At 42.9% G+C, this 22,515-nt stretch overlaps 2 protein-coding genes across 2 annotated transcripts; one reads left to right on the top strand and one right to left on the bottom strand.

Moving 5' to 3' along the window:
* The first annotated feature begins 2,805 nt into the window (after positions 1-2,805).
* LOC125362047 (olfactory receptor 9I1-like) lies at positions 2,806-3,741 on the top strand. Its single transcript, XM_048360704.1, has one exon. It carries the CDS (start codon positions 2,806-2,808, stop codon positions 3,739-3,741), a length of 936 nt encoding a protein of 311 aa, XP_048216661.1.
* A 17,300-nt stretch (positions 3,742-21,041) lies between these two features.
* LOC125362730 (olfactory receptor 6Q1) lies at positions 21,042-21,995 on the bottom strand. Its single transcript, XM_048361638.1, has one exon. It carries the CDS (start codon positions 21,993-21,995, stop codon positions 21,042-21,044), a length of 954 nt encoding a protein of 317 aa, XP_048217595.1.
* Between the last annotated feature and the right edge of the window lie 520 nt (positions 21,996-22,515).

Below are 22,515 nucleotides of genomic sequence, written 5' to 3'. Positions count from 1 at the left end.
AAAATCATCACTACCTAATCCCAGCTATTTCAGAGGCAGATACAGGAAGATTGCATTTCAAGGCCAGCTCAAGCAAAAGTTGGTGAGACCCTCAAAAAAAAAACAAAAAACCAACAAGCAAGCTGTGGTACATACCAGTAATTTCCCCTACTCTGAAGGCAGAGGTAGGAGAAGCAAGATCAGACATGTCTCTGGGCAAAAGCACAGACCCTGTCTGAAAAAATGAACTAAAAGCAAAAAAAAAAAAAAAGTACTGAGATATAACTGAAAGTGGTAGAGTATTTGCCTATGCAGCCCAAGGCCCTGAGTTCAATCCTCAGTAATGCCAAAAACACTATTTACTAGCCATAACTGTTGTTTATAAAGGTTGTTGCTTTCCTCTACTCCTCTGAGTGACATCCAAGCTGATGGTACTCAAAGCCCCTTCTTAAATAATATCACACAAAACTGGATATGTCAGCCTCAGGTTTGGAAGCATTTTCTTCTATTAATTATCTTAGAAATTACCCTCCTAGTAAATAAGCAAGCACTGCCATGTTGGAGGGAAATCCATCCTGTTTTCAAAAACTAATCCTTGTTATGTTCTCATTTTATGCTTGGAAAATTTGAGATTCTTACAGGCTAAGCAATTTTTGCAATGACAAATAAAGGCAGACACAACACAACTAAGTCTGTGATAATTCATACTAAAAGGGAAAAAAGAACATATTTGAACTACAGAAACAATTGCAAAATCAATCTTAATCCTCTCCTCTCATGGGGATTGAGTGTTTTCCCTGCTGCTTTGATTTGAAATTTGGGGGTGCCTAGAGTCTGCAGAAAAAGATAATTCTCCTTCCCAATAGGCAATGTGATGTGGTAGAAAGAGTTCAGAACTTAGATTCAGAAAGTCTTGTGTTTTAGGTGTTGAATCTTCTCCATTCAATGCACATAAGGGATAGAGAATATTTCTTAATTGCCCTAGGATTCCCTTTGTTTGTCTATCTAATGCTCGTGTCTGTAACCAATGTGAAAGCCCACAGGAGGGTCTTAATATGAGACTTAATATGAGACAGCTCGGGTATATGTAGCACAAACCCAGTGTGTTTGCCCCTGCACCCTGACAATCTGGTACCACATCTCTGATGAAGTCCATCATTTAGTCCTTCAGTAGAGGAAAACCCATGAAGCCATGTGATAAACAGAATATGGACTTCAATAATTTCAGAATTTGATGCTGACAAAGGAGTTGAAATTAGCTACCCTCCTTCATGCTTTGAAAATGGGAAGGATCTCATGAAGGGCAGGGAGGTTTCTTTGATTCTATAAATCATAAAGATGCAATAAAATATAACAACACAGCAAAATAAATTCATAACAGAGCACAGAATTTACAATCAACCACCTCTTCTACCTCCACTGGATGATATAAGACAAATTAATTGTGCAGAGGTTTAAATTACTGTCTGGTTAGAAAAAAAAAAAAGATATATGACAACTCTTAGATGTCTGGTTTCAGAACTAAATAAGATGACATATGTAAAGTAGTCAAAATATTTAGCAGAATAAAAAATAATATTCAATGGTGAAACCAAGGAAAACTATAATAAAACCACTAGTAACAAAGTATATTTGCCTATGCTATTTTCATAAATCACAAAATGTAGTGGGAAGGTTAAAATAAATAAAATAGGATTTGTAGCACACTATTGTGGTTGCAAATTTAGAAAAATGTCAAAACTGTTCTATTTTCAAATATATACATATTTCTAAATAAGTGTGGAAGATATATATTTTGAGTGTATTATAGTGGATAACCAAGAAGAAAAGAGATATAGGGAGATGTGGGGTGATGCCAGGAAAATAACCAGATAAAGTGAAGAGCCCCCCCTAGATCAGGAATATTGTTATCAGGAACTGGTGAGTACAATTCCTTCCCTATTTCAGGCACAACCCCATAGTATTATGCTAAAGTAATTAAATCATTGGAGATAGTGACTACATGTTTTATGTGCATGGGAATGTTTCTACTAGTGTGGATATTGGGATAGTCTTTCAAAGAGTGTCATTTAGCCTTAAAGGCATTTTAAACCATGGGTTGAGAGAGACAAAAGCACTTTACTGATCATATCTCTAGCTCCGTGCTTCCCTCATGGTCTACAAAACCACAATCACTTCACTGATTGCATGGGTTGAGATACAAGAAGACTGTCCTCTCAAAGACCAGTAGAAACCCATCTTGAGTCCAGAGCCTCCTTTGACTGTAATTAGGGCTCACTAGTTAGAGAGAATCAATGACATTTCACACAAAATAGGGCCTTCTGAGCCTCCTGCTTTGACACTCACCCCTTCCCCCACCCCTGGCAATAGCAGAGGCCAGGGTTTTAAGAATAGGAAGTGAAGGCCAAGGAAAGTAAACCAACTTTAGAAGTTTACTCCTTCAGTGGCTACCCTAGAGGTGACAACCATGAAGCCTGAAAAACAAGAGGGTGTTGGAAACAGGCTACCTAATCCATGGGCCTTTCCCCCCTGAGATTCTTGTGTCTCTTATATTCACAGAAATACCTGAAAAGTATACTGCAATTAACTCAAATCGGAAGTGCCAACCCAAGGCTCAGCAACACCAAATCTAGAAAATACCCAACAATAATCAGCTCAGTTCCTGATTTTGAAATTACAAGCAGAGGAGAAAAAATAATAATAATAATAATAATAAGGACCAGAATTAAAATATTAACTTCCCACAATAAAGAAGAGGATTCTCTACTTCTGAGATTTTTCTAATTTCATTCTCAACCTCATAGACCAACAATCCACATTGACAACATGGCCAAGAATAACTTCTCTGAAGTAACTGAGTTCATTCTCATGGGCTTTACTGAACACCCTAAGTGGCAGGTTCCCCTCTTCATTCTGTTTCTTGGTTTCTACCTTGCCACCCTTCTGGGGAATATGGGAATGATTGTTCTCATCCGGGTCGATGTCCAACTCCACACCCCTATGTACTTCTTTCTGAGCCACCTCTCCCTGCTGGATGCCTGCTACGCCTCAGTCATCACCCCTCAGATCCTGGCCACACTCGCCACAGATGTAACTGTCATCTCCTATAGCCGATGTGCTGCCCAGTTCTTCTTCTTCACCATCTGTGCAGGCACAGAGTGTTTCCTGCTGGCCGTGATGGCCTATGACCGCTATGTTGCCATTAGCAACCCACTGCTCTACATGGCGGCCATGAATCCCAGAGTCTGCTGGGGTTTGGTGATGGGAGCTTATGTTTGTGGTGTGTCTGGGGCCATTCTGCGTACCACGTGCACCTTCTCTCTGTCCTTCTGTGAAGACAATCAGATCAACTTCTTCTTCTGTGACCTCCCTCCCCTGCTGAAGCTTGCCTGCAGTGACACAACAAATGCTGAGATTATCATTATCCTCTTCTCCAACATTGTAATTTTGGCGAATGCCTTGGTCATCATGATTTCTTACCTGCTCATCATCAAGTCCATTCTGAGGATAAAGTCTTCAGGTGGCAGAGCTAAGACATTCTCCACCTGTGCCTCCCACCTCACTGCTGTGGCCCTGTTCTATGGAACCCTCACCTTCATGTATATACGGAGTGGCTCTGGCAAATCTCTAGAAGAAGACAAGGTTGTGTCTGTCTTCTACACCATGATCATTCCCATGATGAACCCTCTGATCTACAGCCTGAGAAACAAGGATGTGAAAGCTGCCTTTAAAAAGATCACTGGTAGATGCCGGGTATCTTAGAGCATTTAGATATGGCTTAGTGAACTCATCTCCCAGCCAGTTTTTCCTAAATCAAAGTCTATTAACAGGTACCAGCAGTGTATGTGCATCTATGTGCATACACAGAGAGAAGGTAGACAAGGACCAGCAGGCATGTGAAAAAAAAATGAGGATGTGATCAACTTTGTATCCAATTATTCTATAGTACTTTCTTTCTATCCCTATCTCCCATACACAGGCCCTTGTGCGGCATTCCTTGTCTTCTGTTGCTCTTGATGCCATTGCTTACAGAACCTGATGCTTGAGCGATCTTGAGTTACCTCACCTGACCTCAAGGGTTGCCATAGCTTCCCTCTTGTCTTTGTTGTCATAAAAACCACTGTCTTTTCTGGCTCAAAGTTCACATTTGAGGATTCCTTTGTGCTGATTTTGCTAAATTAGCATCAAGCATTGTAGGTTTACAGGCCTCACCTCTCACTCATGTAGCCTCTTTCCCCTGAATGTCTTCTTGCCTGCTCAAGTGAGAGTCATAGAACTTAAACCAGTTGATGATCACTGGCAATGCAGTTCCAACTTCCATGTCTCCCTGGTATCTTCAAGATGAGCTAAGCCATCCTAGTGACTTAGTGACAAATCTAGCTTTTGAAGAATACCACACGTTGCTTTTCCCTTCACACTATTTCCTAGCTCTCAGTTGTCAAACAACATACTTCTAAAGATAGTCATGTCAGAGGACACAGACAAATAGGCAATTCAGTGTGGAGACCTAAATGAATGGACTTCTTCCCTTAGTCAGGTTTTTAGGCAAAATTTCCTCTAAAAATGATGTGATCACAACTCCTACACCACTCTGCAAAATCCTTGAGGTTTTGTTCCTTCATTGTTAAGTCCAAGGTCTATATCAGAAGACCTGTCATTCTGTGTTTTTTAAATAATTTTGGCTTGTATGCCTATTGTATCATGGTAATATTCTCAGGCAAAGAGGAATTTAATATAAGAGTTCCACTTTCCAATTCAGAAAACATCACATTGTGTTTAGCAGGGTACACAAGTTGCACATCAATAGACAAGGCAGAGAATTAGGCTGGAATTTAAATATTGATTTTACTGTATATGGAATTGACATCAAGTAGTTATACAAGGGGTGTCTCATTTTAACAGGTAAATTCATGTACACAAGTGCTCGCTTCTTGATCATAATCACCCCTCTACCATTTCCATCCTCCCCTCTCCATCTTCCCAAATCAGTCCCGAGTTCCCTTGTCATTTTCACACATGTAGATAAAATATTTTGTCTGTATTTCACCCTTCCTGCCATATATTCTTTATGTCATTTCTTATCAGTGATTTCATTTATCAAGTCCAAAAATATTCCTAATTCAATAAACTTTGGAGTTTTCAGAGAGGCACATGGGTGATTAGAGATACCTAGCACTTGTCTATCCTTCCACAAATCTAAACACAGTGTGCCTGGCTACAGGAAGAGGTAAATGACATGTAAATGCAAGGGAGGAAAACAGGAAGAGGCAATTCTAGAAAGCACTGGAATGCATGAATACCGAACTTCATGTTTACACAGAGAACCAAAGACTCTATTATTCAGAAATAAGCAAAACCTGAGGAAAGAGACCGAATCTGCTTCAATGAGAAGGGAAGCAAAACAAGGTCTCCTCAGGAGAACCCACAGGTGGTGCTTTGTTAATAATAATAATAATGTTTGTAACAGAAGTTCAGCAACCCACACAGTACCTAGATGCTGGACATGAGTCCCCTGCACTTCACTGTGATTCTTTGAGAGAATGTCAATTAAGAAAGAAAGAGAAGAAGGAAAAAAAAAAGGAGAGAAGGGGAACAGGGAGAGAAAGAAAGAGAGAGAGAGACAGAAAAGCAAGAAGAAAAGAAGGTGCCTCTTGGCTGACATTTGTACCCTGAAGCAATTCTCATGCCTTGGTGGACAGGTGCAGAGGTCTTGTTTCCAGTCACATATGCCACACCCTCTAGAACCTCCCAGACCTCACTCTGGGAGGATAGACAGGACTACATGTCTGCTTGGAAGCTACCATGGACAACAGAAACCATGTGACTAGGTTTTTAATTCTAGACAGAGGCAGACACACACACACACACAAGGTGTGAGGCATGGACACACTTAGGCAACAGTCAAAAGCAACTCTCTGTGTGGGGGTGCCTCAGAGGAGCTGTGCTGTCAGCCATTGGCAGAAACAGCCCCCAGATGGCCTGGCGGACAAACCTCCCATCCCTATCTTTGCGCCTGAGCTTCTTCTCCCACAAATTAAGGAGACTGGACATACCATCTCTGCTGCTATGGGCAGAATGTTGTGTTGGACCGTTTATAATGATGGACCCTAAATTCCAGTTCTCCACTTTTCCTACTCTCCGGTGCCCCCTTTAGGTCCACCAGTGCGCAGTCCCTGACCCTGACCTTCCAGTCCACTGTTCACCGCTTTCACATGCATCCTAGAGCGCTGTGGCTTGCACTGATAGGCAGTTGTTACTGCATTTCCAAAGCTGGAATAACAATCTCTCCTCTTCCCTGTGGTGGGAACGGCTTGTTGTATTGGTTAGTTTTCACATTTAGGCTTCATGCCAGCCAAGTGACACAGGAACCTCATTTAGATGGTGAGTTCCAGGTCATATAGCCAGGAGTAAGTGAGTGAGGATTTGAACCCAAAGATGGTATGAGGCACCACTTGAGAAGCATCTGGGGGCTCACACGAGGCCCATCTCCCTACATGCCATGGGCTCCTTGTGGGCTGAAGTGAGATGATGGTTAACAGAAGCTTCCTAGGCCTTCACACACAGTGAGGCCAAAGGAGGACATTCTTCGGGGAGGAACGCAAAGGCACAATGCCTCTGTGCATCTGATCATAGAAAATAAAATTTATCAAAATGAACTCCGGGAAATGGAAAAGGAGGGGTTTTTCTTCTTTGTTGCTGTTTTTATTTTCTTCTTCTCCTTTTGTCTTGCTTGATCATTTCTCTGTCTTTGGGAGGGCAAAGGGGGCACAGAAATTTTAGGACAAAAGGTGAACCGATGCAACAGTGGTGTTCACTAGACACTACATGGAAAAGCTATACAATTAGTGAGGGGAGGTGGGAGGGAAGAAACTGGGAGGAAATGAGGGAAGAGGTGACATTGTTCAAAAAGAGATGTGTTCTTTGTCTGACTTATGTAACTATAACCCCTCTTCACATCACCTTTACAATGACAATAAAATAACAATTAAAATGCATTAAAAGGTAAAATATTTGTGAAAAGGAAGCTGACCTTTGGCATGGGTCTGTTCTGGAGCTCGTGATAAGTTGTCCATCTAACCTGTGAGGCATCTTGGGTGAAACAGAACATGGTTCCAGCTCCTGCCACCCACCCATTTATCCCACAGTCACGGCTAGGTGCATCAGAGGCCTCACCTAGCAAACTAGCAGGTGGCCCTTGCCCTGCTGCCTTGTCCTGTTTCCCCAACATCACCAGTTATCTCTGGGCAGGAATGAGGCAGGGTCCAGAAGACTGAGCTTCCATGTATGCCGTGTGAATCGAAGTGACTAAGCCTATCTCTCCGTACTTCAGCTTCCTGTCAGTAAAAATGAGAGACAACTTCCGGGGTCCCTGCTCTATCTCACAAGATCTCAAAGGGAAAGGAGGTCCAAGGATGCTTTTTACACTGTAGAGTGGCTCTAGCCCTGATGCTGCCTTCAAACACCCTGGCACCACCAGTCTTCTTTTTAATTTGCCCTCAAGTGCTCACATCTGGAAATTTCTGGAACCACGGTGATGTTGGTCACACATGACATTATTTTTACCCTCACTGTATCGTGTGCTATGGAAAAGATTTTTCTGTGGAATGAAATGGAGTTTGAGAACCATCTGTGACATCCAATATTTCCCTGTTACAAAAGAAGAAACTGAGACCCAAGGAAGAGCCGGTGACTTTTCCAAAATTACCCAGACTTCACAGCTAACCCAGGAATAGAAACCAGATCCAAATATTAAAGCAGAACCTAGTAGTAGCCCTGCCTTATCCAGGCCCCACTGCAGGAATGATATCAAAAGTGTGCCAGCTAGACCTGGAGAGAGCCCGTGGCCACAAACACGGAAAAAAACTGCTTCTCTGGCTCATGTGTCCAGCTCTCTCTGGAGATCTTAGCGCTCACCCTCACTGATTAATTCTGACTTTGAGGATTGTGCACTGTGCACAGACCCAGGAGGCCCAGCGGCAGAGAAGTGTGACCACTTCATAAACACAGCCCGGTAGCAGGACCTCCAAAGGAAAAGTCTTCAAGGGAAGAGCCCGCCTCCCAACCCCACTGTCTCTGCCGGGCACCTCCGATGTAAAGACAGTTCATGTATGGCATGCAAGTATTTGGTGGGGTTGGCTTAGCCCCAGGGCCAGGAGAGGATCTAAAAGGCATGGAGGACACCAAAGATCTATGTAGAACCGACTGAGAACTGGACCCTACAGTCTCCTTGACTTGTAAGGACTCCTGGAAAGCTCAGCAGGTGTCCTGCGGGCTCCTGGAGGAAGTTGGCCTGGATGCTTTAGCAGCAGAGCCCCCTACACATCAACAAGAAAGAAAGTGCATGATCTGCCCCGTGGTCCTGGTGGCCCTGCTCTTAGCAGTAGCCGTGCAAAACTCTGTCTGGGCCCCAGGCTACCAGCCTACTTTCAGACCATCAGACATGTTTTCATCTCACTGGCTCTGTGACCCCCATACATGCCCTGATGGATGAGACAGCAATCGATTTCCAGAAGCCTCCAGGACACCATCTATGCCAATAGTAGGTCAGGCTCTTTATGCCTGGGAAGGGCGGGTATAAGAAAGGGATGGAGGGCACTAGGAAGCAGACTTCCTTACACTGTGGAGAGCTAGGTACCCGAGACTTGGAGAGCAATTGGGTCCCCTCTGGCAGGAAGACCCTGGATCAAGGTAGCCTCTCCCTTTATGCATTCCCTCCGAGTCTTCTGCAGGTATTAGAGACTCGACTGTAATGTGGGCTTTCTCACCATCCCTAAGTAAGAAAAAACAAGTTGCTTTTTTTCTCACTAGGCCTCAGTGTCCCACACTGCCCAGTGCTAACATTCCTTATTTTCACAAAGGGCGTCGTCGCTCAGTGATCTGAAGCATGGGAGTGGTTGAGATCTGTGGTGAGAGGCCTCACACACACTCTGCTTTTTTTCACTCATAAGTCTAGCTCCCACAAATCTCTGAACTGCTTCCAAGGCTAAATTGACTTCAAATCACATATCAGTAGATGAACCTCTAGATTCTATCCAGAATGCTGCCAGGAAGAATGCTATCAAGGTGTCAGGCCACCTTCCCCATGGCTGCCTTACTCCTCCTGCCTGAATCATTGCCAAAGGCATCCTAGGGTTGTCCGTGGTATCAACTCAGTTCTCTATGTGACCTGCAGCTGTTTGTCTATGCCTGCCTCCCATATCTGTGCCTATCTGTATGGCTACTATCTCCACACCTCTACCTACTCACCATATCTTTGCTTCATTCAGAGTCTGAGGGGGTCTGTCTCTGGGTGTCTGCTGACTGATGAGAGAGAGAGAGAGAGAGAGAGAGAGATGCTTGTATTACACTTAGCCCCTTCTGCTCAACCTCAAGTCTCTGTGGATGTATCTGCATGCCTGTCCCTTTGTGTGTTTACTTGTGTATGTCTGGGAAACTGAAACTTTTCTCCCTCTTCATCCCCCTGACTGGGCCTGTCGTTCCTAGAATCTCTCCTTCCTTCAAGGCCTCTTTAGGCAAATGTACATCTCATTCAGTCCTCATTTCTTCTAAGGAGCTTTGTGTAACTCTTTAGAATTCCAGAGATCCAGCCTAACACTGCATGTCCTTTGTCTTCTTTAAGAAGACAGGGCTCACTTTTTCTGGAATGCCCTTGGCATGTTCTTTGCTGTGTCTGAGGCATAAAAGGAGCCAGGTTTCCTGCCCAACATCACTGTAGAACTTCAGATCTATGATTCCTGCATCTCCAGCACCCAGGCTCTGTTGTCCAACCACCTTTGTTTGGCTCACACCCAACTTTAGCTGTGTCCCCCAGCAGCTGATTTAAGGGATGGCTGGAGGGATGACCTCACCAGAGTCAGAGCCCATGGCCGAGTTGCTCTCCCTGCACAGAATCTCTCCAGTAGGAAGTACACTTGGAAAGAGAAAAAGACTTTTTTTTCCTCCCAAAGTTCTCAGAAGTTGAAAATGCATTTAATACATCTAACCTTTCAGCTTAGCAAGATGAAATACAGTGCTGTCTCCAAGGTTTTCTCGGGTAGTGCATGGTAACTGGTAGCTGCCGTGGATGCTGCTACCTTGTATCACCAAAGAGCACCAGCACGCATCACCAGCACAGGGAACGCTCAAAATCCCGAATCTGAAGTATGCTTTAGCCTATGTCTCTAAGCTGAAAAAAATCATAAATAATCATAAAATAATGAATACTAAATAAAATAAAATAATCATAAAGGACCATTTGTACTCTGGCTCTGCATATAAGCAGAAGGTGCTACTCTGTAGAAACAGCCTGAGTTTATGAGCTTGAAAAGGTGACTCCCTGGGCCTGGATATATCCATTCCCTCACAACAGGAAGTGGACATTGGATTGGCTGGCAGTTCCCCTGATGTGGGTACCCAAACCAGTGCTGATTTCTGAGGATTTTTCTCTGTTCTGCAAGTAAAGGAACAAAAGAAAAATGACTTGGGGATTTGTGTCCCTGTGAGGTCATTAGCCATCCTTAAGGAGTGCATGTCTTTTCCCAACAAATTTAGGGCATGATTATATTTGGCAAACATGGGCCAAATTCTCATAACTATTCTATTGATTTGCCAAACAGCTGAGGACTCTGCATTAATCATCTCTGAGCCCTTCAATGTCAATGACCCAAAATTATAGCTTATCTAACCCAGGTGAGGATGGTCTAAGGCCTGTTGTCTGCTCTTCCCAGAAATAGGAAAAAGGAAAAAGTCATTCTCCCAGACTCTATAGAGTTTTCTAGCAAACATTTACCTCATTTTGGTTCTGTTTGATCTGCAGTACAGGAAATCTGTTAGGCAGAGAATCAATGTTGAACAAATGATTTTCCAGGTGAAGAACCTGTAAATCTTCCCAAAATAGGCCTAAAAAAGGCACCTAACTGCCTTGTCATTGTCATCTTTCAAATAACCTCCCCTTAAAACATTAATGACCTTCCCATCCAGGTTTACTAAAGCTTCAGGTGCTACAACTGAAAAGCCATCTCATAGATGAAATCACTTTTTTTTTTTAGGAGAAAGGATATATGAAACTATGAGTCATTCATGCCCCCAAGTACAAACAAGTTACCCTGTGCTTGCTTTCTTCTTCAATATTGACTGAGAGGAACTTAATATAATAATCCTTATAACTACCATTTGTATTATACTACCTCTAACCACCAGTAATTTATGATTGGATAGTTACAATTAGCAGAAACTGGTTTTTTAGGTATTTTGCATGTGTTAAGGTTTTTAAGATTAAATAAGTTAATTGATAATTTGTATATACTAATTATAAAATTATAATTTTATAATTAGTATATACAAATTATAAAAATGCCCTATTTATAGTAAATGTTATAACTATATTTGCTGTTACTGCTATTCTGTTAATTATATTAATATTTAATTCTCTAACCACTCTGTGAGGTATTCTATTTTCATTCTACTAAGTAGAAACTGAAGTTGAGACTTGCTGGATATGGCAGTGTATGCCTGTAATCCCAACACTAGGAATCAGGGTTTAAGGAATTTCAAGTTTAAGGCCAGCCTGTATTGCATAGTGAGACACTGTGTCTCAAAAGAGAGAGAAAGAGAGGAAAGAAAAACCAACTCAAAAATATCCCCAAAGGACTTGAATTTCTCAGGGGTAAGGTCACTTACCAAGTCAAAGAACCATTAAGCCAGGTGCCAGTGGCTCACACCTGTAATTCTAACTACTCAGGAGCCTGAGATCTAAGGATTGCAGCTCAAAGCCAGCCTGGGAAGAAAAGTCCCTGAGACTCCAATCTCCAATTAACTACCAGAAAACCAGAAGTGGTGCTATGGCTCAAAGTGGTAGAGCACTAGGCTTGAGCAAAAAATGCTCAGTGACAGCACCCAGGCTCTGAGTTCAAGCCCCACAGCCAACAACAACAACAAAACTACTAAGAAATTTTCTGGAATTGAACCTTGGCAACTGAGCCCAAAGGTAGATGAAGGTACAGAAGCAAGGGGGATGAAGCCTCTGCTACTTGAAACTCCTCCCTGTTTGAATACCCACTATTATTTCCAAGTTTTCCTGAGCACACACCTCCATGCATGGTGCAAGAGCACACATGTACCTTGAGCATAGGGGAGGTGACAACCCTGACACTCCTGGAGGAGAACACAAGCCTGAGCCCTTCAACTCTCAGAAGGTCTACCTCAGGAGGACTTGGGCAGATAGGGTTCCCAATGGAACATTGGACTACGCTGAGGGTAGCTTGTCAGTCAAAGATCTCACTCTTGGCTGACCCAGAACGACTTTCCCCAGCTTTTTCTTTATAGAAAAATTCTTTAAACGAATGAAAACAAGTCACTTGTTGGACCTTAATCGCTGTACGTGGCAAAAGTGCAGCACAAGTTCCCACCATGACAGGCAGCTTTGAGATTCTACTCTAAGTATCTGGGTGGGATTTCTCCAAAACCTTCCTCCCTACACTGCCGCAGTTCCCACCAAGGCTTCCTCCTGAGCACATCGGCCTCACGACACCCGGGCAGTAATCACCACTCTCAGAAGCATGCCAATGACAGGTCAGTCTGGGTGGATTCAACACCAAGATGCTGTCTATTGCAGACTCTGCTTGTCACTCCAGACGTGTCTCCGTTCACACCCATTTCACAGCGGGTGTCTGACCCACAGTCGCAGGAGAACCTAAGGCCAGTGACAGCACGTATGGATCCTGGGTGAAAACGGTCTGTTTGCTTCTCCAGGGAAGCCGTGAATCTCAACATCACCAGTTTTCTGACTGTTTCTGCTTCCCACCCTTCCTCCACATTATGCCCAGAAACACCCACCAGCCAAGGGTCTTGCTTCAGGTGTCTAGTCTGGAAAACTCTATGAAATACGAACCTCTGAGATGTTGTCCTTGGAATGATTTAGAAATAACTACCTTTATTTTTTTAAAGAGAGGTACATCACCCATACATAGTAAATGCTCAGCAAACATTCCTAAAATTTCACAGTTTAATGCATTAATAAATACCTAAATTAATCAGCTATCATTAAGAATTATAGCGTTGCTTCCACAGTTGTTCAACTCGAAGGCAGGAAGCCCACCTAGGACACAAACCTTCTGTAGACTGACAAATGTTACTTCATGATGGTCAAATGCAGCTGCCATCAGGATTTCTGCATCTGTGTCCTTGGCCCTGAATCTACAGACATCAGACAATCAGGAAGGTCCACCACACTGACAGTGAGTAACTCCAAGACTGGTGAACTACCCATCAAAACTCAAATCCTAAAACTGCTTCACTCTGGGAGAGTCTCCAAGAACTTCTCTGCTCTGTTCTCTGACTCCATTTCTCCTTTTCCTTTCAGATAGTATCACGTCACAAGTGTCCTGTGATCAATAGCCCATTATGGAGAAAAACCAATGTGTGCTCCCAAACCTTGACATCCTGTCCTACCAAGAGCCTCTGGACACAGTGTTAGCTGCCTGCACCGCCCTCCTCTTCCCCTTGCCTTGTCCATCTTGGGCATCTTCACATCTTCACCACCCCACTCCCATTGTCTGAGCCAATAATTGCCAGCTCAGCTACTTGCTGCTGGGCTCCCTGGCATTCTGTTTCCCCTGCGCCCCCTTCATGCTCATCAGCCACCCAGGCCCCCTCACCTGTGCCTTATGCCAGGCAGCCTTTGGGATCACCTTCACAGTCCGTGTCTGCACCAGGCCAGCCAAGACCATTCAGACACCCAGATCTGGAAGTGGGCAGGCCCCGCCCTGCCCAGCCCCATTCCCAGTGTCTGTTCCCTCCTTTAGGCTTCCTTGTACATTGTGTGGGTGACCAGATGGCTCCCACGGCCTACGAACTCTACAGAGCCTGGGTCCGCAGTTACTATAACACGTGACAGGGGCTCCCTGGAACTGTTCTAGGCCATGTTGGGCTACTTGGGTTTGCTAGGTCTGGTCAGCTTGCTGGTGGTCTTTCCTGCCCGCCGGCTGCCTGATACATTCAATGAAGCCAAGCATATCACGATCAGTATGTTGGTCTGCTCCTGTGTCTGGGTGTCCTTAGTACCTGCACATATGAGTGCTTGAGGTAAAGACTCAGTGGCCATGGAGATCTTTGCCATCTTGGCCTCAGGAGCAGGCCTCCTGTTCTGCTTCTTCTCTCCCAAGTGCTATATCATCATCCTCCACCCTGAAAAGAACACAAATGGACAAATGCTTGGTAGACATCAGCTCAAGTGCAAAAAAACAGTGGTAGACTACATAGAGCATGCTGCTTTGTCAAGGATGTCTTCTCAGACAGAATGACCCTCCTTGCTCTGGACCCCTCTAGGACATTGAATTGCTTTTATTCTATATTTCATTCCAATTGGGGAGATAAGACATGAATATAAATAGTATCGACTTTTACAGAAGCTTTGAGTTCAATTCATTTTTCTGCCCCCCCCTCCCCCAAGCACCCATTCATTCAGTGCCTGGTATGCAGAGGGGACTGAATATGTACTAGAAAATAAAAGAACATCTCAATATCCAGAGTTAGTATTGGAAGAGATCTTTGAAAACAAGCAGCAAGGCAGAGTGACTGTCTGGAGTCAAACCAACCTAGTTCATATCCTTCAAACCCTCCATGTTGTCATTATTTGAATGAACTTGGGCATGTTTCTTAAACTCTGAGCTTCATGTATTAAATATTACCACTATAAAAATGAAGCTAAGAGTTCCTCTTCAAGTTTTTGTGGCAATAAGGGTTTAAATATTCTCAGCTCATAATAAGCACTTATAAAGTAGACACTTCAAGAAATCTTGCCAAAGTAGGGAGTGAGTGGCAAGAAAGAGAGAGGATCAGCCTTCAAGGCATCACTGTATATAGATTAAAAGGCAGATTAACTGGGCCCAGGTCCTGATTCTGAGTACATCAGATGAGCACGTTAGCTTCGCTGTACCTGAGGTCCCTTCCCTGGAGAAGATATTAATGTCACCTACTTCATGTAGCAAAAGTATTAATACATAGAAAGCCTGCGTAATAGTGCCTGCCACATAGTAAACACCAAGCAAAATATTTGTCAGATAACTCAATAAATTCACACATGGAGTCACAAAACGTCCATCCTGGGGGCTGGGAATATGGCTTAGCAGTAGAGTGCTCGCCTTGCATGCATGATTCCTCAGCACCACATAAACAGAAAAAGCCGGGGCTGGGGATATAGCCTAGTGGCAAGAGTGCCTGCCTCGGATACCCGAGGCCCTAGGTTCGATTCCCCAGCACCACATATACAGAAAAAACGGCCAGAAGTGGCGCTGTGGCTCAAGTGGCAGAGTGCTAGCCTTGAGCGGGAAGAAGCCAGGGACAGTACTCAGGCCCTGAGTCCAAGGCCCAGGACTGGCCAAAAAAAGAAAAAGCCAGAAGTGGCTCTGTGGCTCAAGTGGCAGAGTGCTAGCTTTGAGCAAAAGGGAAGCCAGGGACAGTGCTCAGGCCCTGAGTCCAACCCCCAGGACTGGCAAAAAATAAAATAAGTCCATCTCTTGACTGACTTGCTGAACAATGGAAACTGTTTGGACACTCTTGCTCTAAGCTAGGTCCTAGGGCATGGCCTTTGGAGAAGCTAAAGAATAATCATTCCTATCACAAATGAGAAGAGATGACTGTCCCAGACCCAGTTTAGATGAGAGTGAGAATTCTAATAAAGCCCACATAATATTGGGCATCAATTAATTGAATGACAGTGCTCCAGGGACTTTCTTGAGGAGATGGAGCATCGTGATTCTTTTAAGAAAGTGATTTTTTTAACTTGTACTGCAAATAATCACACTCACAAAAGTGGGAGATTTTCCCAGGTTTTTTTTTTCTTGTATCAAGTTTTATTAAAGCAAGGTCATCTTTACATGTATAGGATTCTTCCTAAGAGCGTATATTATCATTTTGCCATTTTAATTTACTTCAAAAAATATAGGCTTATTCTTTAAGAAGCTCAAAGCAGCAAGCTTTATTGATACTTCCTGCTGAATTAATTCTTTCAAAATACACAGTCCTTGGGTTTAAATTCTCTCTGTTGTCATAAATAGGCAGTCTATAACTCAGTATGCCTTACTTTCTTTCCATCAGTGAGAAACTTAAAAGTCTCATCGCTTTGCATTCATATCTACTCAACTGGGTGCCTAGAACAATATACACCTTCTATGCCATCTAGACAAATGCTTATATTTAATCTGGAAAGATTCTAATGTTTGCGCCATTTTTTGCCTCCTGAATGGAAAGTATGTGACTCATGTTCAGTAAGTGAAATGGTTTTTGAAATGCAAATGCTAAGTGTGGAAAATATGACAGTTCACTAACTACCAGGCAAAACTGGGGTGCTAAAAGATACAATACTATAATCTGCACATTTTTTGGTCAGCTGGGAAATACCATCACAGGAAGTCTGTCCATCCTTTCTGCCCAGTCTCAAGCTCAGCACTTTGTTTTTCTTTTTTTGTACACTGTAGTTTCTGGAAACCACATTCAGATAATTATTAGAAGTGTCTTTAGGAGTGTACTTGGATACATGTAGGGAACTAGATGAGCTATAATTGTCATTGTAAGCCTTGTTTTGAGAGAGCTGACAGTGCCATTGGGGAGCTTCTCAAATCGATTTCCTAACACCATCTGATGTAAAGTCAGGGTCAGCTTATATTTCAAATGAGAGAATGTAGTTTTTTTAAGACTAGATATATAGATCACATGGAAATTTGGCTGTTTCTGGGGTTTTAGTCTGTGTTAGAAACAGCTGGTTCTCCATCAAACTTTGTCCTCCTCTATATTACAATAATCAAATGGTGCTCAACTATTATTACCACCCTGCCATTATTCATGCTACATGGTTTACCTTTCACCAAATAGATGAGTGTAACTGACCATTACTACATCTGGTCAAGAAACCTTATGATTCAGGATGTATCACCTCTATCTTCTTGCTTAGTATTGACCGTGAAAATAGCAACAAGACTCTGAACCAAGAATTGGAAATAGTATCTACTATAACTATTCTATTACAACACTGAAGGAAAAAAAACACCCTATCTGTATGTATATGTGTGACTATATAATAAAAAAGCTTGATTTATAAATTATATATTGGGAGGGAGGGTTGGTCGTTGGGCTTGAACTCAGGGCCTGGGTACTGTCCCTGAGAATTTTTCTCAAGGATAGTGCCCTACCACTTTCAGCCACAGGGCCACCTCCAGTTTTCTGGTGGTTAATTGGAGATAAAAGTCTCATGGACTTTCCTGCACAGGCTGGCTTTGAACTGCCATCCACAGATCACAACCTCCTAAGTGTCATGAGGCACCACTGCCTGGCTCTTTATAAAATGTTTATGTTATGAAATTTGTTCTTCATTCAATTTTGATTTAAGCATTAGGAAGAATGAAAATCACTCTCAATTCACAGGCTATTAAAAAGCAAGTCCTAAGATTGATTTGGCCTGAAAGCTTTACTTTGTCAATACCCTAGTAGCTATTGGCCCAATAAAATGGAAAAAAAATTGGATCCTTGAACTCCAGTCAAGCAGAGTCAGTTACCCATCTACCTGGAATATTCACCTTGCACTCCTGCTAGTAAAAGAAAACATCCTTCACTTCTTAAACGATAGTATGGTTATGTTCTTCTTGTTACTGAATCTGAGCATTTTCTATCAACTATTACATATCCCTAACTTCTGACTTCCCATCCAGGGCCTGATTGGGCTCATCACCCTCCTTTGAAATATCCAAGGTAAGCCAAGCATGGTGGAACACACCTACAATCCCAGCATCTGTAAGGCAGAGGCAGAAGGATTGCAGGTTCCAGGCTAGCCAAACTCTACCTCAAGAAAGTAAACAAAAGATGTCAGAATATTACCACACACTCATTGCTAGCATCTTCAGGATATGGACTAGAAAGAACTAGCTACCCTTTGAGGAAGATGGTGGTAGAAAGGCGCTGAACTTTCCGTAGCAAACAGAAAGAAACATGTTTCCATGAGAAGCAGAACAGAGGCCAGGAAACATAGCTTCAGTGGTCCTGTCCAATGTGGAGCACAGAGGGCACTCACCTGTAGAGGGCAGTGTTGCAAGCAAAAGAAACCAAGCGCAACAAACCTCAGAAGACCTCAGAAAACCTCAGAAGTTTGTTTTTAAATAATAAACACTGCCAGAACTTTATTCTAAAATAATAGTAATTCATAAATAAATGAATAAATAAATAACAAAAGACTTAGAGAGGGGTAAGGAGACACAAAAATTGTTTCGGTAAGCAGACCAGTAGAAGGGGCAGAAAGAAAAGCAGCAGAAAAGAAAAAGGAAAGATTTTTTTTTTTTTCAAAACACACAATTAACTTAAGGCCCATAAGATTCGTAACCCAGCCTAGATCACGGGCACTGGGAAAGTTCCTAGCTCTTCCTGGCATTCAGTAACGAGCACAGTGGCAGGGAGCCATTTTGATAGGACTTGTCTCTGAGTTCCCAACTTGGCAAGTCCCAATTGTTCTGTCAGAAGCCACAGCAAGAGCTACGGGTGTGTCCACTGAAAGTTAGCCTGCCATGTGGGGCGAGCTATGGGGCTCTGGCTTTGAGTTAGAGACACCTCTGTGTCTCTCCACAAGGTAGGAAACTGCTGAAGGCTGCAGAGAAGAAAGGAAGTGACTTCCCACCTGGGCAGTTCAGTGGAGGAGCAGCTACCAGGGGAAGGAGCAGTGGCAAGAGATGAGCAGAAAGTCAGGGGCCTACAAGGTGCCGCACTCAAGAGGCTACTGGCACACTGACTCCATCCTCATAGGCTTCCCTGCCCCAGAGCCATTCTCTAAAGATGGACTCCAGACGCCTCTCTCGCTGGATGGCATGTAGCTGAAATGGTCAGCAAAAATAATGCTAGCCAGTAAAGATCAAGATGTGGTACCTCTACAATTAATGACCTCTTAGAGAATTGGAATCCTGGCCTCTTCCTTTCTTTTTTATTTATTTATTTATTTATTTATTTATTTATTTATTTTTGGCCAGTCCTGGGGCTTGAACTCAGGGCCTACACACTGTCCCTGAGCCTCTTTTGCTCAAGGCTAGCACTCTACCACTTTGAGCCACAGTGCCACTTCTGGCTTCTTCTGTTTATGTGGTACTGAGGAATTGAACCCAGGGCTTCATGAATGCTAGGCAAGCCCTCTATCACTAAGCCACATTCCCAGCCCCTTTTCTTTTCTTTTAATTTTATTTCCTCCATTTATTTTCTCTGATTGCTTGCTTTTTCTTTTCTACTTTTTGTCTACTTTTTTATTCTTTTCTTTTCTTTTTTTTTTTTTTTTGTTTTTTTTTTTTTGTTTTTTTATTTTTTGCCAGTCCTGGGGCTTGGACTCAGGGCCTGAGCACTGTCCCTGGCTTCTTCCCGCTCAAGGCTAGCACTCTGCCACCTGAGCCACAGTGCCCCTTCTGGCCGTTTTCTGTATATGTGGTGCTGGGGAATCGAACCTAGGGCCTCGTGTATCCGAGGCAGGCACTCTTGCCGCTAGGCTATATCCCCAGCCCTTATTCTTTTCTTTTAAGCTTTATATACATTACTTCTCCACTTATCTAATTTCTTTGAACTGTGCTGTTTTAGTTGTTACTGCTGCTGGTGGTGGTAGTAGTGCTATTGTTATTAGATTTAGGGTTTCTGGGGTTTTTGCTTTATTTTGTTTTTGTTCATTGATTGGTTGCTGAATTCTCTTTCTTTTTCACTTTGCTTTCTTTATATGTATCTTCTTACCTCATGTTGTATTATCTTTTCTCTTTTATTCCTCTAATGTTCCTGGGTTGTAGTGAATTTTTAACTAGTTATTACTGTATTTCTAGAAAAGGTTTGTGTATATCAGTTGTCATTACCTCTGCAGCTAGTGTTCTCCCCTCTGAGCAGTATTGTGGAATCGGGGCTGCTGCCTTATGCACTTGGAGCAAGTTTTGGCTAGAGTTATACCCTAGTCTAGTGGGGGTATGGGTACAATTCTGCCACAACCTAATCCTGCTTTAAACATTGAAAATAACATCATAGGTGATTAAAACCTCCAACCAATGACTTTGTCCTAGATGTGCAAATTCCAATGGAGACACACAAAAAACTCCTCACAAACTTAATTTCATAGTAATAGATTTTAAATGATAGTGAAGTGGATAAAATTCTAGACAAGGAATTCAAGAGTGGTTACAAAAATGTTCAACAAATTCAAAGACATCAGTAAATACATGGATGATTCAAAGGTAACACAAACAACAAGCTGAATGAAATAAGGAAGACAATTTTTTAGAAAGATATAAATTCTGAGAAACAATCTAACTGGAAATTTGGAAATGAAAATTTCAGTGTGTGACATTTAAAAAAAAACTAATTAAAAGCCTCACCAATAAACTAAACAATGCAGAAAACAGAATATCAGGGCTTGAAGGAGAAGTAGAAAATTTAGAACATTCAGATAGAAACAAAGAAAAAACATGAACTACCTACAAGACCTCTGGGATAACAGTTAAAATACAAAACCTAAGAACCACATACACAGAAGAAAGAAAAGAGGTGCAAAATTCAACAAGAATAATAGGGCTGGGAATGTGGCTTGGTGGTAGAGTGCTTGCATAACATACATGAAGCCCTGGGTTCGATTCCTCAGTACCACATAAGCACAAAAAGCAGGAAGTGGCACTGTGTCAAGTGATAGTGAGCTAGCTTGAGCAAAAGAAGCTCAGGGAAAGTGCCTAGGCCCTGAGTTCAAGCCTCAGGACTGGCAAAAAAAAAAAACAAGAAGAAGAAGAAGAATACCCAAGAATTGGAAAATTCTTAGGAAAGAAATAGAGATTCAGAAACTGGATAGGACAGAAAATAGATACTAAATGAAGAAGCAATGTAATAGAAGGATAAAGACAAGCAAAGGGGGAAAATATCAAATAAGAACTGGAATAGAAATGCATGTGTAAATATCTTCATGTAATTCGTCAGATATAGAAAATCTCTATAGAAAGAAAATGGGAGAGGAGAGGGGAGAAGAAAACTTTTTAAAGAAATTTTATAGCAATCTTAAAGAAAATACCCAAATCAAGGAACTGGAGTCACCTGCCTCCTCACTTCCTTTTCCAAGACTTGAGGGTGAAGGCCTGGCCCAGGGCTCCCTTCACTTCCTTGTTGCGAAGGCTGTAGATGAGGGGATTGAGCATGGGTGTGACAATGGAGTAGAAGACAGACACCACCTTGTTGAAGTTAATGGAGGAGGCCACCTTGGTGCGGACGTACATAAAGAAAAGCGTGCCATAGAAGATGCTCACCACGGTGAGGTGAGCGGCACAGGTAGAAAAGGCCTTCTGACGTTCAGCAACTGAGCGGATGTGCAGCAGCGTCCAGACAATGTTGCCATAGGACACAGCAATGACCGTTGAGGAGGCCAGAAGCACTGCCAGCGATACCACGAAATCCGCGGTCTCCTTCAGCGTGACATCCGAGCAGGACAGGGCGAGCAGAGGTGAATCATCACAGAAGAAGTGGTCGACAACGTTGGGACCACAAAATGTCAACTGAGTCATGAGGTAGATGGGCAGAATGGGTGTGAGGAAGCCAACCAGCCAACAAGCAGCTGCCAGACGGATGCAGGTACCCCAGGATACTAAGGACCCATAGCGGAGTGGCATACAAATGGCCACGTAGCGGTCATAGGCCATAGCAGCCAGTAGGAAGCACTCCGTAGCCCCTAGGAAGGTGAAGATGAAGAGCTGGGATAGGCAGCCAGCATAGGATATGTTTTTACCCCCATTTACATCCACAAAACCAGCCAGCATCTTGGGTACCGTGACAGTCGTATAACAGATTTCAAGGCAGGACAAATGTGTCAAGAAGAAATACATGGGTCTCTGTAGTCGGTGGTTCAAGCCTACCACTAAGATGATGGCCAAGTTCTCTGCCAAGGTGAACAGGTACATGATGAGAAATAGTGTGAAGAAAAGGAAGCGTTCTTCATGTACTTCAGCAAAGCCCACCATGACAAACTCTGTGACCTGGGTCCAGTTTTGAGTGTATGGCTGCATATACAGGAATGAGGGCTCAATAAAGTCATAGCCTTACAGATACCATGAAGTTCAATAGGAACCTGGAAGCGTGTGGGATTAAAATACTTTCCACTGCAAACGAGGACAGTAAAATCAAGATATTGACCATAACCACAAAGAAGGTTTTCAGTCAGTGACAGACACAAGAGCAGTTTGATACCAACTGAAAAAAACTCCAGATATTGTGGTAAGAAGTAGCAGGAAAGCTTAACTCATCTTGAGAAATCTTCCTGGGAGAACTGTCTAAAATTGAGCCTGAAAGAGAAGTATAAGTTAATGAAATAAAAGGTGGAGGAGCTGAAAAGATATTGCAAGTATAAATCTCAGACATTGTAAAGAACATTGTGGATTTGGGAACTTGTAAGAAGGTACAGTTTGCCATAGAAGTTAAGAGCTTGGCTCCATGAGCAAGCATACTTAGCCTCGAATAGAAGAAACCCTAACAAAAGTATGATTTTTATTTTTTAGAGCCAGTACCGGAACTTGAACTGAGGGCCTG

The sequence above is a fragment of the Perognathus longimembris genome, chromosome 13, assembly GCF_023159225.1.
Source record: "Perognathus longimembris pacificus isolate PPM17 chromosome 13, ASM2315922v1, whole genome shotgun sequence".
Taxonomy (NCBI): domain Eukaryota; kingdom Metazoa; phylum Chordata; class Mammalia; order Rodentia; family Heteromyidae; genus Perognathus; species Perognathus longimembris.
This window is presented reverse-complemented; position numbering and strand designations above follow the sequence as displayed.